Raw genomic sequence first — 23,574 nt, 5'->3', positions numbered from 1 at the left:
GTCATATACAAGAGAGAGAGAGAGAGAGAGAGAGAGACAGACAGACAGACAGACAGACAGACAGAGGCAGAGACAGATAGAGAGACAGAGATAGTGAGAGGTGAGCGACAGTTCTACAGAATAAAAAAAGATGGTGGAGAGCCATAAAGAGCAGAAAGAAGTGAGGGGAAAGTCATATAGAACAGAGAAAGAGGTGAGAGAGACCCATGTAGAAAAGAGGAGAGGGAAAGTCAAAAAGAACAAAGAAAACTACGAATCCGAGTGTATAGAACAAAAAAAAAGACGAGAGAGAGTCATATAGAAGAAAGAGAGATGAGGGAGAGTCATACAGAAGAAAGAGAGATGAGGGAGAGTCATATAGAAGAAAGAGAGATGAGGGAGAGTTATATAGAAGAAAGAGAGGTGAAGGAGAGTCATATAGAAGAAAGAGAGATGAGGGAGAGTCATATAGAAGAAAGAGAGAAGAGGGAGAGTTATATAGAAGAAAAAAAGGTGAGGGAGAGTTATATAGAAGAAAGAGAGATGAGGGAGAGTCATACTGAAGAAAGATGAGGGAGAGTCATACTGAAGAAAGATGAGGGAGAGTCATATAGAAGAAAGAGAGATGAGGGAGAGTCATATAGAAGAAAGAGAGATGAGGGAGAGTCATATAGAAGAAAGAGAGATGAGGGAGAGTCATATAGAAGAAAGAGAGATGAGGGAGAGTCATACTGAAGAAAGATGAGGGAGAGTCATACAGAAGAAAGAGAGATGAGGGAGAGTCATACAGAAGAAAGAGAGATGAGGGAGAGTTATATAGAAGAAAAAAAGATGAGGGAGAGTCATATAGAAGAAAGAGAGATGAGGGAGAGTCATATAGAAGAAAGAGAGATGAGGGAGAGTCATATAGAAGAAAGAGAGATGAGGGAGAGTCATACAGAAGAAAGAGAGATGAGGGAGAGTCATATAGAAGAAAGAGAGATGAGGGAGAGTCATATAGAAGAAAGAGAGATGAGGGAGAGTCATATAGAAGAAAGAGAGATGAGGGAGAGTCATACTGAAGAAAGATGAGGGAGAGTCATACAGAAGAAAGAGAGATGAGGGAGAGTCATACAGAAGAAAGAGAGATGAGGGAGAGTTATATAGAAGAAAGAGAGATGAGGGAGAGTCATACAGAAGAAAGAGAGATGAAGGGAGAGTCATACAGAAGAAAGAGAGATGAAGGGAGAGTCATATAGAAGAAAGAGAGAAGAGGGAGAGTTATATAGAAGAAAAAAAGATGAGGGGGAGTTATATAGAAGAAAGAGAGATGAGGGAGAGTCATACAGAAGAAAGAGAGATGAGGGAGAGTTATATAGAAGAAAGAGAGATGAGGGAGAGTCATATAGAAGAAAGAGAGAAGAGGGAGAGTTATATAGAAGAAAGAGAGAAGAGGGAGAGTTATATAGAAGAAAAAAAGATGAGGGAGAGTTATATAGAAGAAAGAGAGATGAGGGAGAGTCATACAGAAGAAAGAGAGATGAGGGAGAGTCATACAGAAGAAAGAGAGATGAGGGAGAGTCATACAGAAGAAAGAGAGATGAGGGAGAGTCATATAGAAGAAAGAGAGATGAGGGAGAGTCATATAGAAGAAAGAGAGATGAGGGAGAGTCATATAGAAGAAAGAGAGATGAGGGAGAGTCATACTGAAGAAAGATGAGGGAGAGTCATACAGAAGAAAGAGAGATGAGGGAGAGTTATATAGAAGAAAGAGAGATGAGGGAGAGTCATATAGAAGAAAGAGAGATGAGGGAGAGTCATACAGAAGAAAGAGAGATGAGGGAGAGTTATACAGAAGAAAGAGAGATGAGGGAGAGTCATATAGAAGAAAGAGAGATGAGGGAGAGTCATACAGAAGAAAGAGAGATGAGGGAGAGTTATATAGAAGAAAGAGAGATGAGGGAGAGTTATATAGAAGAAAGAGAGATGAGGGAGAGTCATATAGAAGAAAGAGAGATGAGGGAGAGTCATATAGAAGAAAGAGAGATGAGGGAGAGTCATACAGAAGAAAGAGAGATGAGGGAGAGTTATATAGAAGAAAGAGAGATGAGGGAGAGTCATATAGAAGAAAGAGAGATGAGGGAGAGTCATACTGAAGAAAGATGAGGGAGAGTCATACAGAAGAAAGAGAGATGAGGGAGAGTTATATAGAAGAAAGAGAGATGAGGGAGAGTTATATAGAAGAAAAAAAGATGAGGGAGAGTCATATAGAAGAAAGAGAGATGAGGGAGAGTCATACAGAAGAAAGAGAGATGAGGGGAGAGTCATACAGAAGAAAGAGAGATGAGGGAGAGTCATACAGAAGAAAGAGAGATGAGGGAGAGTCATACAGAAGAAAGAGAGATGAGGGAGAGTTATATAGAAGAAAAAAAGATGAGGGAGAGTCATATAGAAGAAAGAGAGATGAGGGAGAGTTATACAGAAGAAAGAGAGATGAGGGAGAGTCATATAGAAGAAAGAGAGATGAGGGAGAGTCATACAGAAGAAAGAGAGATGAGGGAGAGTCATATAGAAGAAAGAGAGATGAGGGAGAGTCATACAGAAGAAAGAGAGATGAGGGAGAGTCATACAGAAGAGAGATGAGGGAGAGTCATACAGAAGAAAGAGAGATGAGGGAGAGTCATACAGAAGAAAGAGAGATGAGGGAGAGTCATACAGAAGAAAGAGAGATGAGGGAGAGTCATACAGAAGAAAGAGAGATGAGGGAGAGTCATATAGAAGAAAGAGAGATGAGGGAGAGTCATACAGAAGAAATAGAGATGAGGGAGAGTCATATAGAAGAAAGAGAGATGAGGGAGAGTCATACAGAAGAAAGAGAGATGAGGGAGAGTCATACAGAAGAAAGAGAGATGAGGGAGAGTCATACAGAAGAGAGATGAGGGAGAGTTATATAGAAGAAAGAAAGGTGAGGGGAATCATATAGAAGAGAGAGAGAGAGAGAGAGAGAGAGAGAGAGAGAGAGAGAGAGAGAGAGAGAGAGAGAGAGAGAGAGAGAGAGAGAGAGAGAGAGAGAGAGAGAGAGAGAGAGAGAGAGAGAGAGAGAGAGAGAGAGAGAAAGAAAGAAAGAAAGAGAGAGAGAGACGTGAATCAAGGTATACCACAGACGAGGATGGCGTAGGAGCAAAGTGTACCTCCATCAGTATACATTATGAAGGTCGTGGAGAAAGGCATATCTCTATCAACAGAGGCGATGGAGATGGTAAAACAAGGTTTACCTCTGTCAACACCGAGGAAGGTGTGCACATCATGGTTCTCATGAACGCCGTTCAGTGGGCCAGCGTACACAATCTTTCCTTCAGTCTTCCTACGTCTCTTCCTCCTAGCCAACATGACGGCGACGCCTGCGCATGCCGACACCGCCGCTATCACGCCCAAAAGAAACACCAGGAATGGCGTGATAGTGAGGAGGGCTGTATGGGCGTGTGGTGATACTACCTTGTCAGCAGAGGCGGCTGTGGCAGTGTATGTGATGGTGAGAGGGAGGCTGGAGCCACGGGAGTTTGCTGCAGTCACCGTAATCAAGTACTCGACACCAACCTTCAGCCTGTGGGATATGTATGTTCTCAGTGTGGAACTCTAAGAGCAGCCAGTTCCTCGTGATGAGTTATAGCATTTTGAAGGACTGTAGGCAATCAGTAATACAAAATAGTTGAGAGTTGTTCACAGTGTCTACAATGTCTGACTGGACAACATAAACTCTGAGGTTAAATCTGATTAAATCTCATTACGAAAGCGTTGTATGATTCATAATAATTTGATACTCTAAGATGTTTTTCGGGCGTTGCGCAATCCAAGAAACGTATCCCCGTATTATATATATATATATATATATATATATATATATATATATATATATATATATATATATATATATATATATATATATATATATATATATATAGAATGGTATAACACTGCGTACCTTGTTCCAAGGTTCTTAGGTTCGAGTCTCCTTCAGCCAGAGATCAGTGTTTGTGTATATTTCGCCTGCTCTTGCGAATTCCTTGCATTGTTAAAATCTCTAGTAAGGCTGATGCATGCAGGGGATGAGATGAAAAGCTGTAAGCCTTCTCCCTGAAATCTGGCTGCCTTGGATCAACGTGTAGCGCAAGCTGCACGCCAAAGTGTTGGTCCAGTGTGGTGAGAATGGTATAGCACTGCGTACCTTGTTCCAGGTTCGTAGGTTCGAGTCTCCTTCAGCCAGAGATTAGTGTTTATATATATATATATATATATATATATATATATATATATATATATATATATATATATATATATATATATATATATATATATATATATATATATATATATATCGTGCCGAATAAGTAAAACTTGCAATTTTGGTTTAAACAGCAATGCTCTTCATGTCGAATAAGGTAAGCGAAAATATGTTTATGAAATAATTTCACAAAAATCATTCTGAACCTAACGAAAAATATATTTCTCTGCGTTTCTTATTATTAAATTATTTCAAATTTATTGGAACAATACGACAGGAAATCTTGAGTTTAGTGACTTTCTTGATACGGTTCAGGATTGCTTTTTAGAACAATTTGTGACAGAACCAACTAGAGAAAACAACCTGCTTGACTTGGTTCTTGACCAACAAAGTGTCACTGATTAATAATGTCGAGGCCAATGATGAGCTTGAGGAAAGTAATCACAAATCACTTAGTTTCAATATATCATGGAATTACCCAGATAACTGCAATCAAATCTCTGTCCCAGAATTTTGCTTGGCCGATTTCATGGGACTGAGAAACTACCTGGGTGGGCTAAATTGGGATGACCGCACTATGAGCCAGGGAGGTGATCTTGGTTGCCAATATGACGTTTTCCAGAGCATAGTTCTAGCTGCCCAGATGTCTTTTGTTCTGAGTAGGGAAATTAGATCTAACAAAAATGATCCCAAATGGATGAACAATAGATTAAAACATCTCATTGGTCAGAAGAGAGGCATATATAGGCATATCAAAAGAGGGTATGGGCAGTTAAGAAATCAATATATTCAGTTAAAGAGAGAAATAAAAAAAGGAATAAGAAAAGCAAAAAGGGATTATGAAGCTAAGGTCGCAAGAGACTCGAAGACTAACCCAAAAGGGTTCTTTCAGGTATACAGAAGTAAGATTAGGGACAAGATTGGCCCACTTATGAGTAACTCAGGTCAGATCACTGACAGTGATAAGGATATGTGTGAAATTTTTAATACTTACTTCCTCTCAGTTTTTACCCAGGAAGATACTAGCAAAATTCCAGAAATAATAAATTATGTAGAACAGAACGATAATAAACTATGCACGATTGCGGTAACTAGTGACATGGTCCTCAGGCCCTGATGAACTGTTTGCAAGGGTGTTAAAGGAATGTAAAGAAGAACTTAGTATACCTTTGGCTAATCTTTTCAGCAAATCACTACAAACTAGCATAATGCCTGGTAAGAGAAAAATGGCAAATGCCATTCCTATTTACAAGGCAGGTGACAGGTCCTTGGCTTCGAACTATAGACCAATAAGCCTTACCTCCATAGTGGGAAAATTTATGGAATCAATAATTGCCGAAACAATTCGTAGCCATCTTGACAGGCACAGATTGATTAATGTAATATTGAATGAAATAAACATTACTTTTTCACTTTTTTTGTAATCATTATTACTTACTAAAATTTTATTAAACACCATATTTACTACCAGTCAATTTTACTTTTGTACATTAAACATTATCTTATACTTCCCATTACATTTGGTTGCCAAATTCTCAAGTTTGTATATTCAACCCCAACCCTTATATTATCCTTTGTACCTGTGTACCTGTCTACCATCTTACTATCATATTATAACCAAGACATTACCATTGTTATTTTTTTACTATTATTCTTTTGGTACTTTAATTGTGAATTTTATTTTGTCAATTTAAATCTAGTTATAATCTTGATCTTGTCAACAACCTATACCAGACTCTAGTGCAATTGCAAGTACCATTTCAAATTGTATTTTTATATTATAAGTTTATATTATAATTCCTACCATCTGTCCATTTAACTTTGTTTACCATTACTTAATTTTAGTCCCTTATATATTTTCTCCTTTATTTTAGCTTTATATAACTACCCTAGTTTATATATTCACAATTGTTAAAATAATCAAGGTGCTATTCTCAGGTGCTAAAGTAGAATAAGTTCACAATTTTGCCATTATATTCCAAAGCTCATTTATTTGATTACCACTTTATTGTTCACCACAACCTATATTAGTCCCTTTTATATTATAATTTTATACTATAATTCTAACTTTAAAAAATTACCTTTATAGTACTACCTACTATCATATTCCCAAGCTCCACTATTTGATCATCACTTTATTTGTATTAGTCCCTTTTATATTGTCTCCTTTATTTTAGCTTAAAAAAAAAACTACCTTAGCTCATTATTTTACATTTGTTAAATAATTTAGGTGCTATTTTTTAGCTTAAGACTATTTACTTTGTTTTATACTTAATTCTAACTATAGATTCACTACAAATCTTATGATTACAAGCATTGATCCTGATACCAACCTCTTATTTAATGACTTAAATGAATCAAACAGTTACTGTAATTACTACACAGCAGAACAATCAAAGGCACTTCTCAGTGCCAACAACAACATAACTATCTTTAACTACAATATCAGATCTTTAAGCAAGCATTACGATGACCTCATAGCATTACTAAATTCCTTACATGCCAATATGTCCATCATTACACTAACTGAAACCTGGCTAAAGCCTGATAGTACAGATGTCTATGCCATTCCTGGTTACACAGCCATACACAACTGTAGGCCAGACCAACAAGGGGGTGGCACAGCCATATACTACTCAGACCAACTAGAATGTATCACTAATATTTGCACAAGGGATGAACATGGGAAATATATAATAGCTAAATTCAAATCCAAATACCTACAAAAACCTCTCACAGTGATAAACATCTACAGAGTTCCACAGTCAAACATTAGCCAATTTAGTCAAAATCTAGGAAGTATGATAACTGATGCACGCATGAACAAAGATCACTTACTACTCTCAGGTGACTTCAATATAAATCTCCTGCAAGACCAGGACCCACACGTTACTGAATTCACAAACACAATGAGTAACTGTATGTTACTACCAACAGTAACAAAACCTACAAGAGTTACAGAGACTAGTGTTTCCCTACTTGACCACATCTGGACCAACACCATATCCCCTTTAAAATCAGGCATAATTACAGATAATACCACAGACCACTACCCTACTTTCCTCATAACAACTCTTGGTAAACTACCCCAAGACACTACTAAAGTCACCTTCAGACTTCACAATGAGGCAGCCATTAATAACTTCACAACAGCAGTAGCAAACATTGATTGGCACACTGAGCTAGAAATCTATACAGATATTGACGAATGTATTAATAATTTTCTAAAAAAGACCCAATACCTCTATAACAAGCACTGCCCTAAAAAAACTAAACAGATGACAGCTAAGAGACTGAACAGTCCCTGGCTAACACCCAGCATTCTCAAATCCATAAATACAAAACACCAATATGAAAAACAGTACAGAATGGGTCACATAACCAGAGATCAAACAAAACGTTACTCGTCAATCCTAACCAGCCTGATAAGAAGGGCAAAAAAATTGTATTATGAGAACAGATTATACAACTTACGAGGTGATATAAAAAAGACCTGGAAAACCCTATCAGAAATTCTGGGAACAAAAAAGATATCACGAAATAGCGAAATAAAATTAGCAAAATCAGATGAACCCCAACTCCCACCAACAGAAACAGCAAACAGACTCAATGATTTCTTCTCCACTATAGGACAAAACCTTGCCAATAAAATCCCAAGCTCAGATACCCCACCAAATGACTACCTCACCGGCAACTACCCGAACACACTGTTCCTAGCTCCGACTAACCCATACGAAGTCTCCCTTATTATCAACGCACTAAAAAACAAGGCAGGAGATTTAAATACCTTACCACCCTTTATATACAAAAAAGTGTCACAAGTGCTATCACCAATCATTGCAACACTCTTTAACAAATCCATTAAATCCTCCACCTTCCCTACAGTACTCAAAATAGCAAGGGTCACCCCGATCCACAAAGGAGGAGACCAAACAGAGTTGAATAACTATAGGCCAATATCCAACTTACACCCTCTCTCAAAAATCTTCGAAAAATTAATTCATAAACGAATCTACTCCTACCTTATCTCCCAAAACATACTCAACCCCTGCCAATTTGGATTCAGGCCTAATAAAAATACTAATGATGCTATTATACACATGCTACAACATATATACACTGCAATAGAGAAAAAAGAAGTCCCACTGGGGATCTTCACTGACTTACGTAAAGCTTTTGATACAGTTGACCATGACTTGCTCCACGTAAAATTGTCACACTATGGTATAAGAGGGCACTCCCTCAACTACCTCAAGTCATACCTCAGCAACAGAAGCCAATATGTGTACGCAAATGGGGCAAACTCTTCTGCGGAACCAATTACAGTTGGTGTCCCACAGGGAAGTGTCCTTGGCCCTCTTCTCTTTCTCCTATACATAAATGACCTTCCAAATGCTTCGCAATTACTCAAACCCACACTATTTGCAGATGACACTACATACGTCTTCTCTCACCCGAGCCCAGTCACGCTAGCCAATACTGTAAATACCGAATTACAGAAAATATCTACCTGGATGATGACTAACAAACTTACACTAAACATTGACAAAACTTACTTCATTCAGTTTGGTAACAGAGCTACAGAAGTCCCTCTTAACATAATGATAAACGGATCACCTATCACAAAGCTAACAGAGGGAAAATTCTTAGGAATCCACCTTGATAATAGACTCAAATTTCATACACATATACAACAAATTTCTAAGAAAATTTCCAAGACTGTAGGCATACTATCGAAGATACGGTACTATGTTCCACAGTCAGCCCTCCTGGCCCTATATCACTCTCTTATTTACCCCTATCTCACCTATGGAATTTGTGCATGGGGCTCAACAACAATTAACCATCTCAGACCACTAATTACCTAACAAAAGGCTGCAGTTAGAATGATAACAAATTCTCACTATAGGCAGCACACTCCACCAATATTCAATACACCAAACCTACTCACCATACAAAACATCCATACTTATTACTGCACCTATTACATACATAGAACACTTATTTCTGATATTAACCCTCCCCTCAAACATCTCCTTGCCAACCTCAACAGAACACATGACCATAGCACAAGGCACAGATCACTCTTTGATGTTCCTCGTGTCCATCTCACACTATGCAAAAACTCAATGCACATAAAAGGCCCTAAAATCTGGAATTTATTACCTGTAAATATAAAAGAAACACTACCTGTTTATAAATTCAAGTCTCTTCTCAAAGATCACTTACTCACCCAAAACCAAATAAATACTGAATAACTGAACCTTATAAATTGTATATCTTAAATGTTTCTCACAATTATATCACATAAATTTTAAACCTAAAACCCAATCTAACTTTATTATTTTTTAAATACACTACCTAACAGAATCCTTCATATGACTGAATGCAACCATATGACCTGTCTTTGTAATACTCACTTGTGCTTTATAGTTATCTGTTTACATTAATGTTTTATCACTGATTTCATCATTGCTTAGTTAATCTTAAGTTAATTTTAAGCCAGCCCGTAATGCTATGCATAGTATAAGTGGCTTTGGCATGCTGCTCTTATCTGTATTTTTTGTACCTCTGTATGTGTGCTCAAATTGTTAATAAATAAATAAATAAATAAAAAATAAATAAATAAATGAATAAATTGTGATGAATGGTTTTGAAAACCGCCATTTGAAGAATTGAGACACTTATGCAACACATGGGTATCTCTAATGAAGAAACATTTCGCCACACAGGGCTTCATCAGTCTAATACAAAGAAGAAATGGGTAAGGAGAGGAGGAGTTTGAGGTAATCAGTCCCTCAACCTGGATTCGATGTATTCAGTCCATCACTCTTGTAGGAAGTGCAGCATAGGGCCAGAGGGGTGGCTTATATAGATCATGGTAATGAATGTGATATGCTGCACGTCTCCTGCCTACGGTATATAAGCCACTTCTTTGCTCATATGTTGTATTCTACTCAAGATTGATGGACTGACCACATCAACTCAAGGTTGAGGCACTGATTACCTCATTCTCCTCCTGCTCTTCACGATTCTCCTTTGTATGGACTGATGAAGCTAGTGTGTGGCGAAACGTTTCTTCAATAAAGATACCCAAGAGTTGCACATGTGTCTAATTTATCAATATGTCGGTTCTCTGAACCATTCATCTACAATCCTGTCAGACACTGCAACTTCTTGGGATCTTTAATACTTGGGAATTCTTCGCTTGCCTAACCCTTGGGCACGACCTACTTCCACATGAACAAATGTGACACCACCTACGACTGCTGCACCTCTCCTGCCTACGGTATATAAGCCACTTCTCCGCTCATATGCTGTATTGTATTCAAGACTGATGGACTGGCCACATCGATTCAAGGTTGAGGGACTAATTACCTCATTCTCCTCCTGTTCTTCACAATTCTCCTTTATATGGACTGATGAAGCCACTGTGTGGCGAAACGTTTCCTCAATAAAGATACCCAAGAGTTGCACATGAGTCTAATTTATCAACATGTCGGTTCTCTGAACCATTCATCTACATGGACTTCAGTAAGGCTTTCGATAGAGTTCCACATCAGAAGCTATTGAGGAAACTTGAGGCACACGGAATAGGAAGAGAAATTTTTTTCCTGGGTAGAGGCATGGCTGACAAATAGGCAGCAGAGAATTTGCATAAATGGGGAGACATCAGAATGGGGGCACGTCACAAGTGGTGTTCCGCAGGGATCAGTGTTGGGCCCGTTCTTGTTCACAATTTCCATAAACTACATATATGAGGGAATAAATAGCGACATAAGCAAATTTGCTTATGGCACCAAAATAGGCCATCCAGTTCATTCTAATGAGGACAGTATAGCACTAGAGCAGATGCAGTTTAATATAGACAAATGCAAAGTTCTAAATGTTGGACAGGAAAATAACCAGGCCACATATAATCTATATAATGTAGATCTTAATACTACTGATTGCAAAAAGGATTTAGGAGTTCTGGTTAGCAGTAATCTAAAACCAAGACAACAGTGCATTAGTGTTTGGAATAAAGCTAACAGAATCCTTGCCTTCTTATCTAGAAGTACAAATAATGAAAGTCCTCAGATTGTTCTTCAACACTATATATCCTTGGTTAAGCCTCGTTTAGATTATGCTGCACAGTTCTGGTCACCGTATTACAGAGGAGGATGACTAAGTTGATCCCATGTATCAGAAATCTTCCCTATGAAGATAGACTGAGGGTCCTGAATCTGTACTCTCTCAAAAGGCGTAGAATTAGGGGGGATATGATGTAGACAGCCTGTACTGTCTGCACAGACAGCCCATGCTGTCTGCCAGCTTAGTTCATATTTCGCGGCACTAAGGTGCTGCCCTCTTGGCCTGCTTCAGGTCTGTGGGAAGCTGGCCCCACACCCTCTCACTCACACAGCGGCCTAGCAGGAAGACACGTATCATTAACCACCCGCTTTCAGCTCTACCAAATAACCTCGTTATAAATGGTGGGAAGCGGTGGTTGCAGCAGTTGTGTTTGCTCGGAGAGAGGAAGGAAGGAATGAAGTTGTTCACTTCATCCCCCTACACAACAAGCATCCATCTCTCAACGAGTTATCCTGATGTTGTGTCTGCACGTTTCAGCATCCAGACACAGGTACAAGCAGGATCCTGCTGAAATTTGCCGAATTCCTTCGAGAATTGTAAGTGGCGTCCCAGCGACCCCACGCTACAGCGTCCCACGCTGTTTCTCAAGTCATGTATTCAGCATCATTTGTATGTTGCTGTTGTTGTTCAGCTCAGCACAGCTGTTTCAGCAAGCCAGAGGTGAGTTTTGTGGTGATTTCTGTGTCCAGTGTGAGAGTCTCCACGTGTTAGTGGGAGAGGAGGAAGTGGCCGTTCCTTGCCTCGCCCTGCTACACTCTCACACCTCACCAGCCTACCATACACCACTCACCACTGCCCACTCCCTCTGCTGTGTTTTCTGCTGTTTTCCATGTGAATTCATTGCCAGAGCTGTGTATCCGAGTTTCCGAGGCCACTCGAAGCTACGTGGATCAGCATGCCACATAGATCACTAAGCCACGTAGATCAGCAAGCCCCGTGGATCAGCAGGTCACATAGATCAACATGCCACGTGGATCCCAATGCCATGTGGGTGTAGGCGATGTCATGTAGATCTACAAGCCACGTGAGTTACCAGATGTCCCAGGCCACATGCTGTGGTCTGCTGCCTGCATCACATTGACGTCACCGACGATGCTGCCCGACTTCATGACCTCATGATGTCTGCCTGACGTCACCTCGAGATGTCTGCTGACGTCACAGTGCTGCTGACGTCACCTCGCGACATCACATGATGTCACATAGTGTTTCTAGTAATTATTTCAGTATTGTCGAGAAGATTGAGAGAAGATATATGTCGTGTGTTAATTAATTCTTCTCAGTCGGTGTTCTCACATGTTGTTGTACCGTATGTACCGCGGGTGTGTGTAAAGTTTCTGTGTGTCCAGTGAGTTCTGAGCCAGACCTGAGTAGCACTACTGTGCTAAGTCACCCGTGTGACCAGTGCGTTTGACAGTTGTTATCAGACAGCCCTGAGCGTATGAGCCCCCTTGTATAGAAAGCTCTTATGCTCGTCGCTCGTGATGTTCTGCAGAGTCGTACCTGCTACGATTCCCATCAAGATTTGTTTCACTTCACCTCCAGACCTTCAGAATGCAGTTATATGTAGAGAAACAAGTCTGGGGATGCTTAGACTAACCTCTGCTATAACTCCAACTGCCAAGAGAATGACACTCGTCAAGCCACAGTTAGCCCTGTCGGCAGGTGCTGTGTCAGCCTCGTGTCACAAGCTTCAGTGAGCTCCTGCACAAAGAAGATGTCACTTTGACTGCTAGCTCTCTCACTGCAGTCTGGTGTATGATGTTACGACTCCCAGATGTTTCGCCCAGTCGTCTCTGCCACGACTCGCTCCACAACTCGCTCCACGCTCGTCAGCAGTGACAGCCCAGCGACAGTACCAGTCAAGAAGTGTCCTCCTGAGTCGCTTGCCAGAAGTCCTGCCCAGTTGCCGAGTTTTGTTGACGCCTCACTCGAGGGCACCAGCATGTTGTGTCCCAGGTTGAGTGAAACATGCAGTGACTCCTACAATGTCTGCTTCACCGTTCCAGAGGAGACCATAACCTGTTACGTCACAGCTCAGCCGCAGCAATGTCTCCTGTGTTGCAGTATCTGTCCAGATGCAGGAAGGCGTGCAGTGATGCCCTTCGACGCTCGCTGCCTATGACCACGATGTTTAGCACACCCCACATGTTTTTTTCTTCCCTCCCTGTAGGAAGTTTTTTTTCCATGTCCATATGTATACATGTATATATGTTTTTATTTTGTGTTCTGTGCCCTGTTCCTACGAGAAAGAGACCGAGTTTCTTTTACCACCAGTGTTGTCGCGTCGGGACAGCGCACGGTAGGTGGCCGAGCATATGTAGACAGCCTGTACTGTCTGCACAGACAGCCCATGCTGTCTGCCAGCTTAGTTCATTTTTTGCGCCACTAAAGTGCTGCCCTCTGGGCCTGTCCAGGTCTGTGGGAAGCAGGTCCCACACTCTCTCACTCACACAGCGGCCTAGCAGGAAGTCACAAGGCCTACTAGTAGCTCTCTCGTGGGCATGGCCTACCCGGGCCATGGGCACAACACACAAGCCTGTGTACCCACAACGACTTAACAATAAAGTAAGAAGCCTCCGAAGATATATCATTCACGCACCCGCTACCAGAACACCAAATAATCCGGTTATAAGAAGGAAGTGAGATATCATGATGTAGCTAACTCAAGGATGATGAAGAGGGAAGTGAGTTATCATGATGTAGCGAACACAGTGATGATCAAGAAGGAAGTGAGTTATCATGATGTAGCTAACTCAAGGATGATGAAGAGGGAAGTGAGTTATCATGATGTAGCGAACACAGTGATGATAAAGAAAGAGGTGAGTTATCATGATGTAGCTAACACAGTGATGATGAAGAGAGAGGTGAATTATCATGATGTTGCTAACACATTGATGATGAAGAAGGAAGTGAGTTATCATGATGTAGCTAACACAGTGATGATGAAGAAGGAAGCAAATTATCATGATGTAGCTAACACAGTGATGATGAAGGAAGTGAATTATCATGATGTAGCTAACACAGTGATGATGAAGAGGGAAGTGAGTTAGCATGATGTAGCTAACACAGTGATGATGAAGAGGGAAGTGAGTTATCATGATGTAGCTAACACAGTGATGATGAAGAGGGAAGTGCGTTATCATGATGTAGCTAACACAGTGATGATGAAGAGGGAAGTGCGTTATCATGATGTAGCTAACACAGTGATGATGAAGGAAGTGAATTATCATGATGTAGCTAACACAGTGATGATGAAGAGGGAAGTGAGTTATCATGATGTAGCTAACACAGTGATGATGAAGAGGGATGTGTTATCATGATGTAGCTAACACAGTAATGATCAAGAAGGAAGCGAGTTATCATGATGTAGCTAACACAGTGATGATCAAGAAGGAAGTAAGTTATCATGATGTAGCTAACACAGTAATGATCAAGAAGGAAGTGAGTTATCATGATGTAGCTAACACAGTGATGATCAAGAAGGAAGTAAGTTATCATGATGTAGCTAACACAGTAATGATCAAGAAGGAAGTGAGTTATCATGATGTAGCTAACACAGTGATGATCAAGAAGGAAGTGAGTTATCATGATGTAGCTAACACAGTGATGATCAAGAAGGAAGTGAGTTATCATGATGTAGCTAACACAGTGATGATCAAGAAGGAAGTAAGTTATCATGATGTAGCTAACACAGTGATGATCAAGAAGGAAGTGAGTTATCATGATGTAGCTAACACAGTGATGATCAAGAAGGAAGTGAGTTATCATGATGTAGCTAACACAGTGATGATCAAGAAGGAAGTAAGTTATCATGATGTAGCTAACACAGTGATGATCAAGAAGGAAGTGAGTTATCATGATGTAGCTAACACAGTGATGATCAAGAAGGAAGTGAGTTATCATGATGTAGCTAACACAGTGATGATCAAGAAGGAAGTGAGTTATCATGATGTAGCTAACACACTAATGATCAAGAAGGAAGTGAGTTATCATGATGTAGCTAACACAGTGATGATCAAGAAGGAAGTAAGTTATCATGATGTAGCTAACACAGTGATGATCAAGAAGGAAGTGAGTTATCATGATGTAGCTAACACACTAATGATCAAGAAGGAAGTGAGTTATCATTATGTAGCTAACACAGTGATGATCAAGAAGGAAGTGAGTTATCATGATGTAGCTAACACACTAATGATCAAGAAGGAAGTGAGTTATCATGATGTAGCTAACACAGTGATGATCAAGAAGGAAGTGAGTTATCATGATGTAGCTAACACACTAATGATCAAGAAGGAAGTGAGTTATCATTATGTAGCTAACACAGTGATGATCAAGAAGGAAGTGAGTTATCATGATGTAGCTAACACACTAATGATCAAGAAGGAAGTGAGTTATCATTATGTAGCTAACACAGTGATGATCAAGAAGGAAGTGAGTTATCATAATGTAGCTAACACAGTGATGATCAAGAAGGAAGTGAGTTATCATGATGTAGCTAACACACTAATGATCAAGAAGGAAGTGAGTTATCATGATGTAGCTAACACAGTGATGATCAAGAAGGAAGTGAGTTATCATGATGTAGCTAACACACTAATGATCAAGAAGGAAGTGAGTTATCATTATGTAGCTAACACAGTGATGATCAAGAAGGAAGTGAGTTATCATGATGTAGCTAACACACTAATGATCAAGAAGGAAGTGAGTTATCATTATGTAGCTAACACAGTGATGATCAAGAAGGAAGTGAGTTATCATAATGTAGCTAACACAGTGATGATCAAGAAGGAAGTGAGTTATCATAATGTAGCTAACACAGTGATGATCAAGAAGGAAGTGAGTTATCATGATGTAGCTAACACAGTGATGATCAAGAAGGAAGTGAGTTATCATAATGTAGCTAACACAGTGATGATCAAGAAGGAAGTGAGTTATCATAATGTAGCTAACACAAGTTTGATGAAGAGGAAAATAATTTCTCCCGATGTGTCTCGACATGTGTTGAAGAACAAGTGGGTTTCTTGAAGTGACTCACCCAGTGATGATAAAGTGTGGGTTGTTGGAGTGATGGAAGGCCTCCAGCACCTCCTTCCTGGCCACCTGCCGCACTTCCAACGTGAAAGTCTGGTTGAGACCGCCGTCCCAGCCTGGCTGACAGGACAGCGCAACATACGTCAGTGGCATCGTTGTGTTCCGCTCAGCGCGACACCCCAGCACTGCCTCTGGCTTGGCTGAGGAAGGCACACACAGGTAGCTCATTTGTACCACATAATTTATATTTATCCTGGAGCATTAAGTGATCTCAACGGGTCTAACGCTCTAGTGTAAGTATAATAATATTTATAGCAATAATAAAAATTATAATAACAATTTGTTAATAGGCATGCTTTTAACTTGTTGTCAGGTGTTTGTATATCTGTATATGTCAACATTTGCTTTCATATCAGAATGTCATTTCTACGGCAAAAATATATGTATGCAAGGGACGGGGTACATCTCTCTGAGGTAGACCTCTCTGTCGAAGGGGTCATTGCTGAGTTGTCTAGGATTTTAAACCGAGAGAAGACTGAGGTATAGGTGTGTGCGAAAAACAAATAGGGTGCAGCACGAGGGATAATAGCGCCGAAAATTGCCAGGATACCTCATTAATATGTTTAAAGGGAATTGTTCATCATGCATTTACTAATAAATGTTCATTTAAAGATTTGGTTGATGTCTGCCTCGAGAATTGGGGTGTCTTCGATGGATGACACTGTCATGCAAATTCGGGTGTCATTCGCAAAGGAACGAAAAAACGTTATGCACAATCAAAGTCTAGGATTTGTCGTGGGGTTCGAAAGGAGATAACGAGGGTTGAAGATATACACACTTGTTGGATGGTAACACTATATATTGTCAGACTGTGGTAAGGGACCCCAACCTGCCGTGTGTTGCCGGGTAGACCCATGCGTGGACTGAGGAAGTTACAGAGGTACTCGCGCACACATGCGCATCATGTGACGTCACACAAACTGGTCTCTAGGCCTAGTAAGGGATCACATATCTAAAACATATGGATGGTACTATGATACTCAGATAAGCTATACAACACATGTAAGGGGATCGGCAACCATGCTGACACCTAGTGATCTAGTTCTCACACAAATAGATAGATTAAAATAAAACAAGTCCCTAGGCCCTGATGAACTGTTCGCAAAGGATATAAAGGAATATAACGAGAAACTTGGGAAATCAATAGCTAGTCTTTTAAACATACGTAAATGAGGAGAAATCAGAGTAGGACGCTTCACAAACGGTGTTCCATAGGAGCCAGTGTTGGGCCCTTTGTTGTTCACAATATACATAAACGATGTAGATGAGGGAATAATTAGCGACATAGTAAGTTTGCTGATGACACCAAAATAGGCCCTCAGATTAATTCTGATGAGGCCACTAGAGCACTGCAGGAAGATATGAACAGATAGATGCAGTGGTCGGAGATGTGGCAGATGCAGTTTAATGCAGATAAATGCAAAATGGAAAAATAACAATGACACTTACAGGCTAAATAAAGGGGGTCTTAATCACTCTGAATACGAAAAAGATTTAGGAGTTCTGGCCAGAAGTAATCTAAAACAAAGGCAACAGAAGTACAAGAGCATTAAGATCATAAGAAAGAACACTGCAACAGGCCTACTGACCCATGTGAAACAGGTCTATGTCACCCTCTGGCTTAGCCCAATGACCCACCTAGTAAGGTCACTTCCACTTAAGGAAGGAGCACGGCATCAGACCTAGTAGCACAAGTTAGTCAAGTCCATCTCACACCCACCCACACCCACTCATGTATTTATTTAACCTATTTTTAAGCTACACAACCTTTTAGCCTCAATAACTGTACTCGGGAGTTTGTTCCACTCATCCACAACTCTATTACCAAACCAGTACATTCCTATATCCTTCCTGAGTCCGAATTTTTCCAACTTGAAACCATTGCTGCGAGTCCTGTTTTGGCTGGAAATTTTCAGCACGCTATTTACATCCCCTTTATTTATTCCTGTTTTTCATTTATACACCTCGATCATATTCCCTTTATAGAGAGTGCAGATTCAGGGCCCTCAGTCTATCCTCATAGGGAAGATTTCTGATACATGGGATCAACTTTGCCTTCCTCCTCTGTCCGTTTTCCAGTGCATTTATGTCCATTCTGTGAATATCAAAATGGTATACAATACCGACAGGTTGGTAGGTAAGACACATAAGCAACAATTAGGCAACTTTATTCCGAAACGTTTCGCCTACACAGTAGACTTCTTCAGTCGAGTACAGGAAGTAGGCAGGAGCAGTAGATATGCGAAGACGATGTAATCAGTCCATCACCCTTAAAGTCGTAGATTTGAGGTTGTCAGTCCCTCTGCCTGGAGAAGAGTTCTGTTCCATAGTCTGAGACAATCTGAAGATCAATGAACGAAAGAACAAGTGCAAGTAAGACTCCAGTGGGATGAGCGGGGAACATGGGACAGGCGAAGAATAGCGCTGGAGAGGAGTGTTCTTAGTCGTAGAAATTGAGCCAGGGCTTAACCCAGCAGCTAAGGCGATTGTGGATCAGAGGGACGAACAGCGCAAGGTACCTGTGAGAGAATCTAAAGGTTATCTGTAAATAGGGTTAGGAGCAGGATCATACAAGGAGTAGAAAAGGTTGTGTAGGTTTGTGGGTCTGTGAATGTCTTCGTCAAGGAGAGAGGTCCAGTAGTCATGTCGTGTCTCAAGTTTGTCTGTCTGTCACTGAGCTTCTTCCAGTACATATTCAGCGCAGAGATATCTAACTGGGCATGGAGAGACTCGCTTGTGGCCAAGTCCTCCCATCTGACATCAAGCACCCAGCGCAGGGCCTTGTTCCGAACACGCTGCAGTTTAAGTAAGTTTGTTTTAGCTGCAAGAGAGAGAGCTAGAGGAGAGTAAGTTATCAGAGGACGTATTAGGGATTAGTAGAGGTGTAGTTTGGTACGTCGGGAGGCATGTTGCAGCTTGTAGAGGCCCGCAAGGGCCTTACTAGCCATTGTATGCTTTGAGTGAATGTGTCCGTGTATGTGAAAAAGATAATCAAGATTAACGCCAAGGACAGTGACAGAATGTGTGATGGGGATGTAGGTGCGGGTGTCAGCTGTTCTGAGCTCGACAGGTAATGGAGGATCACGTTTCTTATAGTTTAAATATGTAATGCTGGATTTAGCTGCATTGGATTTGATAATCCATTTTTGTTCCCAGAAGTCTATCCTGTCGACCTCATTGTGCCTTGTGTGTGAGTGTATCTATATTGGCGTGAGTGATGAGTTGTGTAACGTCGTCTGCATAGGCTAGTGTGATGGAGTTGTGGTATACAGGTGTTGGAATGTCGTTAGTGTATAAAATGTAGAGGGTAGGGGAGAGGACAGATCCCTGGGGTACTCCAGCATTTAGTGTGAAGTAGTCAGAGTAACAGTCTTGGAATTTGATTTTCATGGTGCAGCCGTCTAGGAAATTGTAGGTGAATGGTTCAGAGAACCGACACGTTGATAAATTAGACACATGTGCAACTCTTGGGTATCTTTATTGAAGAAACGTTTCGCCACACAGTGGCTTCATCAGTCCATACGAAGGAGAAACGTGAAGAACAGGAGGAGAATGAGGCAATCAGTCCCTCAACCTTGAGTCTATGGGTCAGTCCATCAATCTTGAATAGAATACAGCATATATGCGAGAAAGTAGTTTATATACCGTAGGCAGGAGAGGTGCAGCAGTCGTAGGTGGTGTCACATTTGTCCAATGTGGAAGTAGGTCGTGCCCAAGGGTTAGGCAAGTGAAGAATTCCCAAGTATTAAGATCCCAAGAAGTTGCAGTGTCTGACAGGATTGTAGATGAATGCTTCAGAGAACCGACACGTTGATAAATTAGACACATGTGCAACTCTTGGGTACCTTTACTGAGGAAACGTTTCGCCACACAATGGCTTCATCAGTCCATACGGAGAAACGTGAAGAACAGGAGGAGAATGAGGTAATCAGTCCCTCAACCTTAAGTCTGAAATCGGCCAAACTAAAGTCTGGGACAGAGATTTGATTGCAGTTATCTGGGTAATTCCATGATATATTGAAACTAAGTGATTTGCGATCACTTACCCCAAGCTAATCATTAACCTCATGATGATTCTTTGTTGGCAAGAACCAAGCCAAGCAGATTGTTTCCTCTAGTTGGTTCTGGCACAGACTGTTTTAATAAGCAATCCTGAACTGTATCAAGAAAGTCACTAGACTCAAAATTTCCTGTCATATTGTTCCAATCAATTTGTCTAAAGTTAAAATCTCCCATTATCACAACATTTTCATATCTAGATGCATTATGAATTTCGTCCCATAACAGCTTACTTCACTTCCTATCAAAGTTTGGGGGGCTATAAATCACACCCAAAATTAAGTTGTCACGACCCCCGAGAAACTGTAGCCAAACAGATTCTGTGTCCAATGTTTCTAATCTTATATCATGTCTAAAACAACAATTTAAATTATCTCTGATATACGTCGCCACTCCATCACCCTTCTTGTTGACCCTATCAGTGTGGAATAGTTTATAACCCTGTATGTTGCATTCAGAAGGCACTTCTGTATTTTTCAGGTTGAACCAGGTCTCTGTTATAGCAATAATATCTATATTATCTGCACTTGCAAGCAATCTTAGCTCATCTATCTTATTTATTAGACTCCTACTATTTGTATAGTAAACCTTAAGGAAGCTAGTCACTCGTTTCCCTGTACTATCTCTTATTGTTTGTTGATCAATTGCTTTGCCTTTACTAGCAATTTTATTTTGAATATTGTCTTTCAAAACATATACTCAGGTATCCCAGTAACATCTGCTGTTTTCAACCTAAATACAGCAGCCTGATTGTTTCCCACAAACGCCCATACTTCTATAATCCATCAGTTTAAAGTCCTAGACAAGTCATCAATTACCCCCTCAATTGAACTGCCTAATGTAACCACTCCAGCCCCAGAGAGATGAATCCCATCCTTTGCATACATATCATGTTTGCCATAGAATTTGTCCCAGTTATCGATAAATGGGATTGCAAGTTCTTTGCAGTACCTCTCCAGCCAGCAGTTTATTCGAATTGCCCACTCCCTTTCTAGGTAAGATGCTACATATGATTGAGATCCCTCTCTTAGACCTGACTACTTCTATGGCTGACCTGTACTTATCCAGCAGCTCCTGTCTCCTGCCCTTCCCAATGTTATTATCCCCAGCACTAAGACAGATAATGGGATTGTTCCCATTTCCTGACATAATATTACCCAACCTGCTGACTATGTCACCAGCACCAGCTCCTGGGAGGCACACCCTCTGTCTGACCTTCCTATCTCTGTTACAAAAAACAGGAGTTCTCAATTTATTCTTCAGCTCTACATATCAGTTGTTTGGTCTTATTTACATTATGCTGTGCTGTTCTGGTCACCATATTACAGAATGAACATAAATGCGCTGGAAAACGTACAGAGAAGGATGACAAAGTTGATTCAGTGTAAGAGAAATCTTTACTTCGAGGATAGACTGAGGGCACTGAATCTGCACTCTCTAAAAATTTGTAGAATTAAGGGGGGAGGGGGAATATAGTTGAGGTTTATATATGGAAAATAGAAATAAATATAAGGGGTGAGAATAACGAGCTAAAAATATCGAACTTAGACAGGAATCTCAGTAATGGTTCAATGGCTTTGTGTTGGAAAAATTTAGAGAAGTAGATGAATGGAACAATATCCAGAGTAGCGTCATGAAGCAAAAACCTTGTGTAACTTTAAAAAATAGGTCAGAGAAGTATATGTGTGGGTGTGAGTTGGATTTGACTAGCATGGGCCAGCAGGCCTACCGCTGTGCTCCTTCCTTCTTATGTTCTTATGTTTATGTCAGTATATAGCTCTGTCTCTCATGATTCCATATCTTCAATGAATTTGTGGTTGGTAGGTAGGAAGGTATAATGTTTGTCAGGAAACAGGACAAGTGTTTCCTGAGGCGGGTCTTAGTCATATGATTTCGATCATCTGACCGAGGACTTCCGGTGGCTTACCTGCACCTCTTTAAAAATCAGTTATGATTATAACCATTTACTCCTAATGAATATGTTTTGTGTGTGATTTCCTGTACTAAGGTATTTGTGTATTTATATTAATTAATGTTCATGACATTGTCATATTCCTCTACGTTTGTTTTTGTTACAGTTGTTTTACTTTGTCTTTAATATTCACCATATCCACCTGTTGTAATTCATCCTGGTCTACATGTTCTCTAGGACCCACATCCAGGATGAATCTCACTATCTGGTCTACATGTTCTCTAGAACCAGGTGCAAGATGAATCTCACCATCTGGTCTACATGTTCTCTAGGACACAGGGCCAGGAAGAATCTCACCATCTGGTCTACATGTTCTCTAGGACACAGGTCCAGGAAGAATCTCACCATCTGGTCTACATGTTCTCTAGGACACAGGGCCAGGAAGAATCTCACCATCTGGTCTACATGTTCTCTAGGACACAGGGCCAGGAAGAATCTCACCATCTGGTCTACATGTTCTCTAGGACACAGGTCCAGGATGAATCTCACCATCTGGTCTACATGTTCTCCAGGACACAGGTCCAGGATGAATCTCACCATCTGGTCTACATGTTCTCTAGGACACAGGGCCAGGAAGAATCTCACCATCTGGTCTACATGTTCTCTAGGACACAGGTCCAGGATGAATCTCACCATCTGGTCTACATGTTCTCTAGGACACAGGTCCAGGATGAATCTCACCATCTGGTCTACATGTTCTCCAGGACACAGGTCCAGGATGAATCTCACCATCTGGTCTACATGTTCTCTAGGACACAGGTCCAGGATGAATCTCACCATCTGGTCTACATGTTCTCCAGGACACAGGTCCAGGATGAATCTCACCATCTGGTCTACATGTTCTCTAGGACACAGGGCCAGGAAGAATCTCACCATCTGGTCTACATGTTCTCTAGGACACAGGTCCAGGATGAATCTCACCATCTGGTCTACATGTTCTCCAGGACACAGGTCCAGGATAAATCTCACTATCTGGTCTACATGTTCTCCAGGACACAGGTCCAGGATGAATCTCACCATTTGGTCTACAGTGTAGATGAATGGTTCAAAGAACCGACACGTTGTTAAATTAGACACA

The 23,574-nt window shown here is 40.7% G+C and overlaps 1 protein-coding gene across 1 annotated transcript in view; it reads right to left on the bottom strand.

Annotated features, from left to right (window-relative positions):
- LOC138852655 (uncharacterized) overlaps positions 1-23,574 on the bottom strand; it is a 445,859-nt gene that overhangs the window by 535 nt on the left and 421,750 nt on the right. The window contains exons 13-14 of the mRNA XM_070084742.1: positions 16,410-16,605; positions 3,234-3,562 (exon numbers count right to left, since the gene is read on the bottom strand). Coding sequence (XP_069940843.1) covers positions 3,234-3,562; positions 16,410-16,605 — 525 coding nt within the window. The remainder of the gene's footprint in view (positions 1-3,233; positions 3,563-16,409; positions 16,606-23,574) is intronic.

Source organism: Cherax quadricarinatus, chromosome 13, assembly GCF_038502225.1.
Source record: "Cherax quadricarinatus isolate ZL_2023a chromosome 13, ASM3850222v1, whole genome shotgun sequence".
Classification (NCBI taxonomy): domain Eukaryota; kingdom Metazoa; phylum Arthropoda; class Malacostraca; order Decapoda; family Parastacidae; genus Cherax; species Cherax quadricarinatus.
The sequence above is the reverse complement of the archived record's forward strand: the minus strand, read 5'-3'. Positions and strand labels throughout refer to the sequence as shown.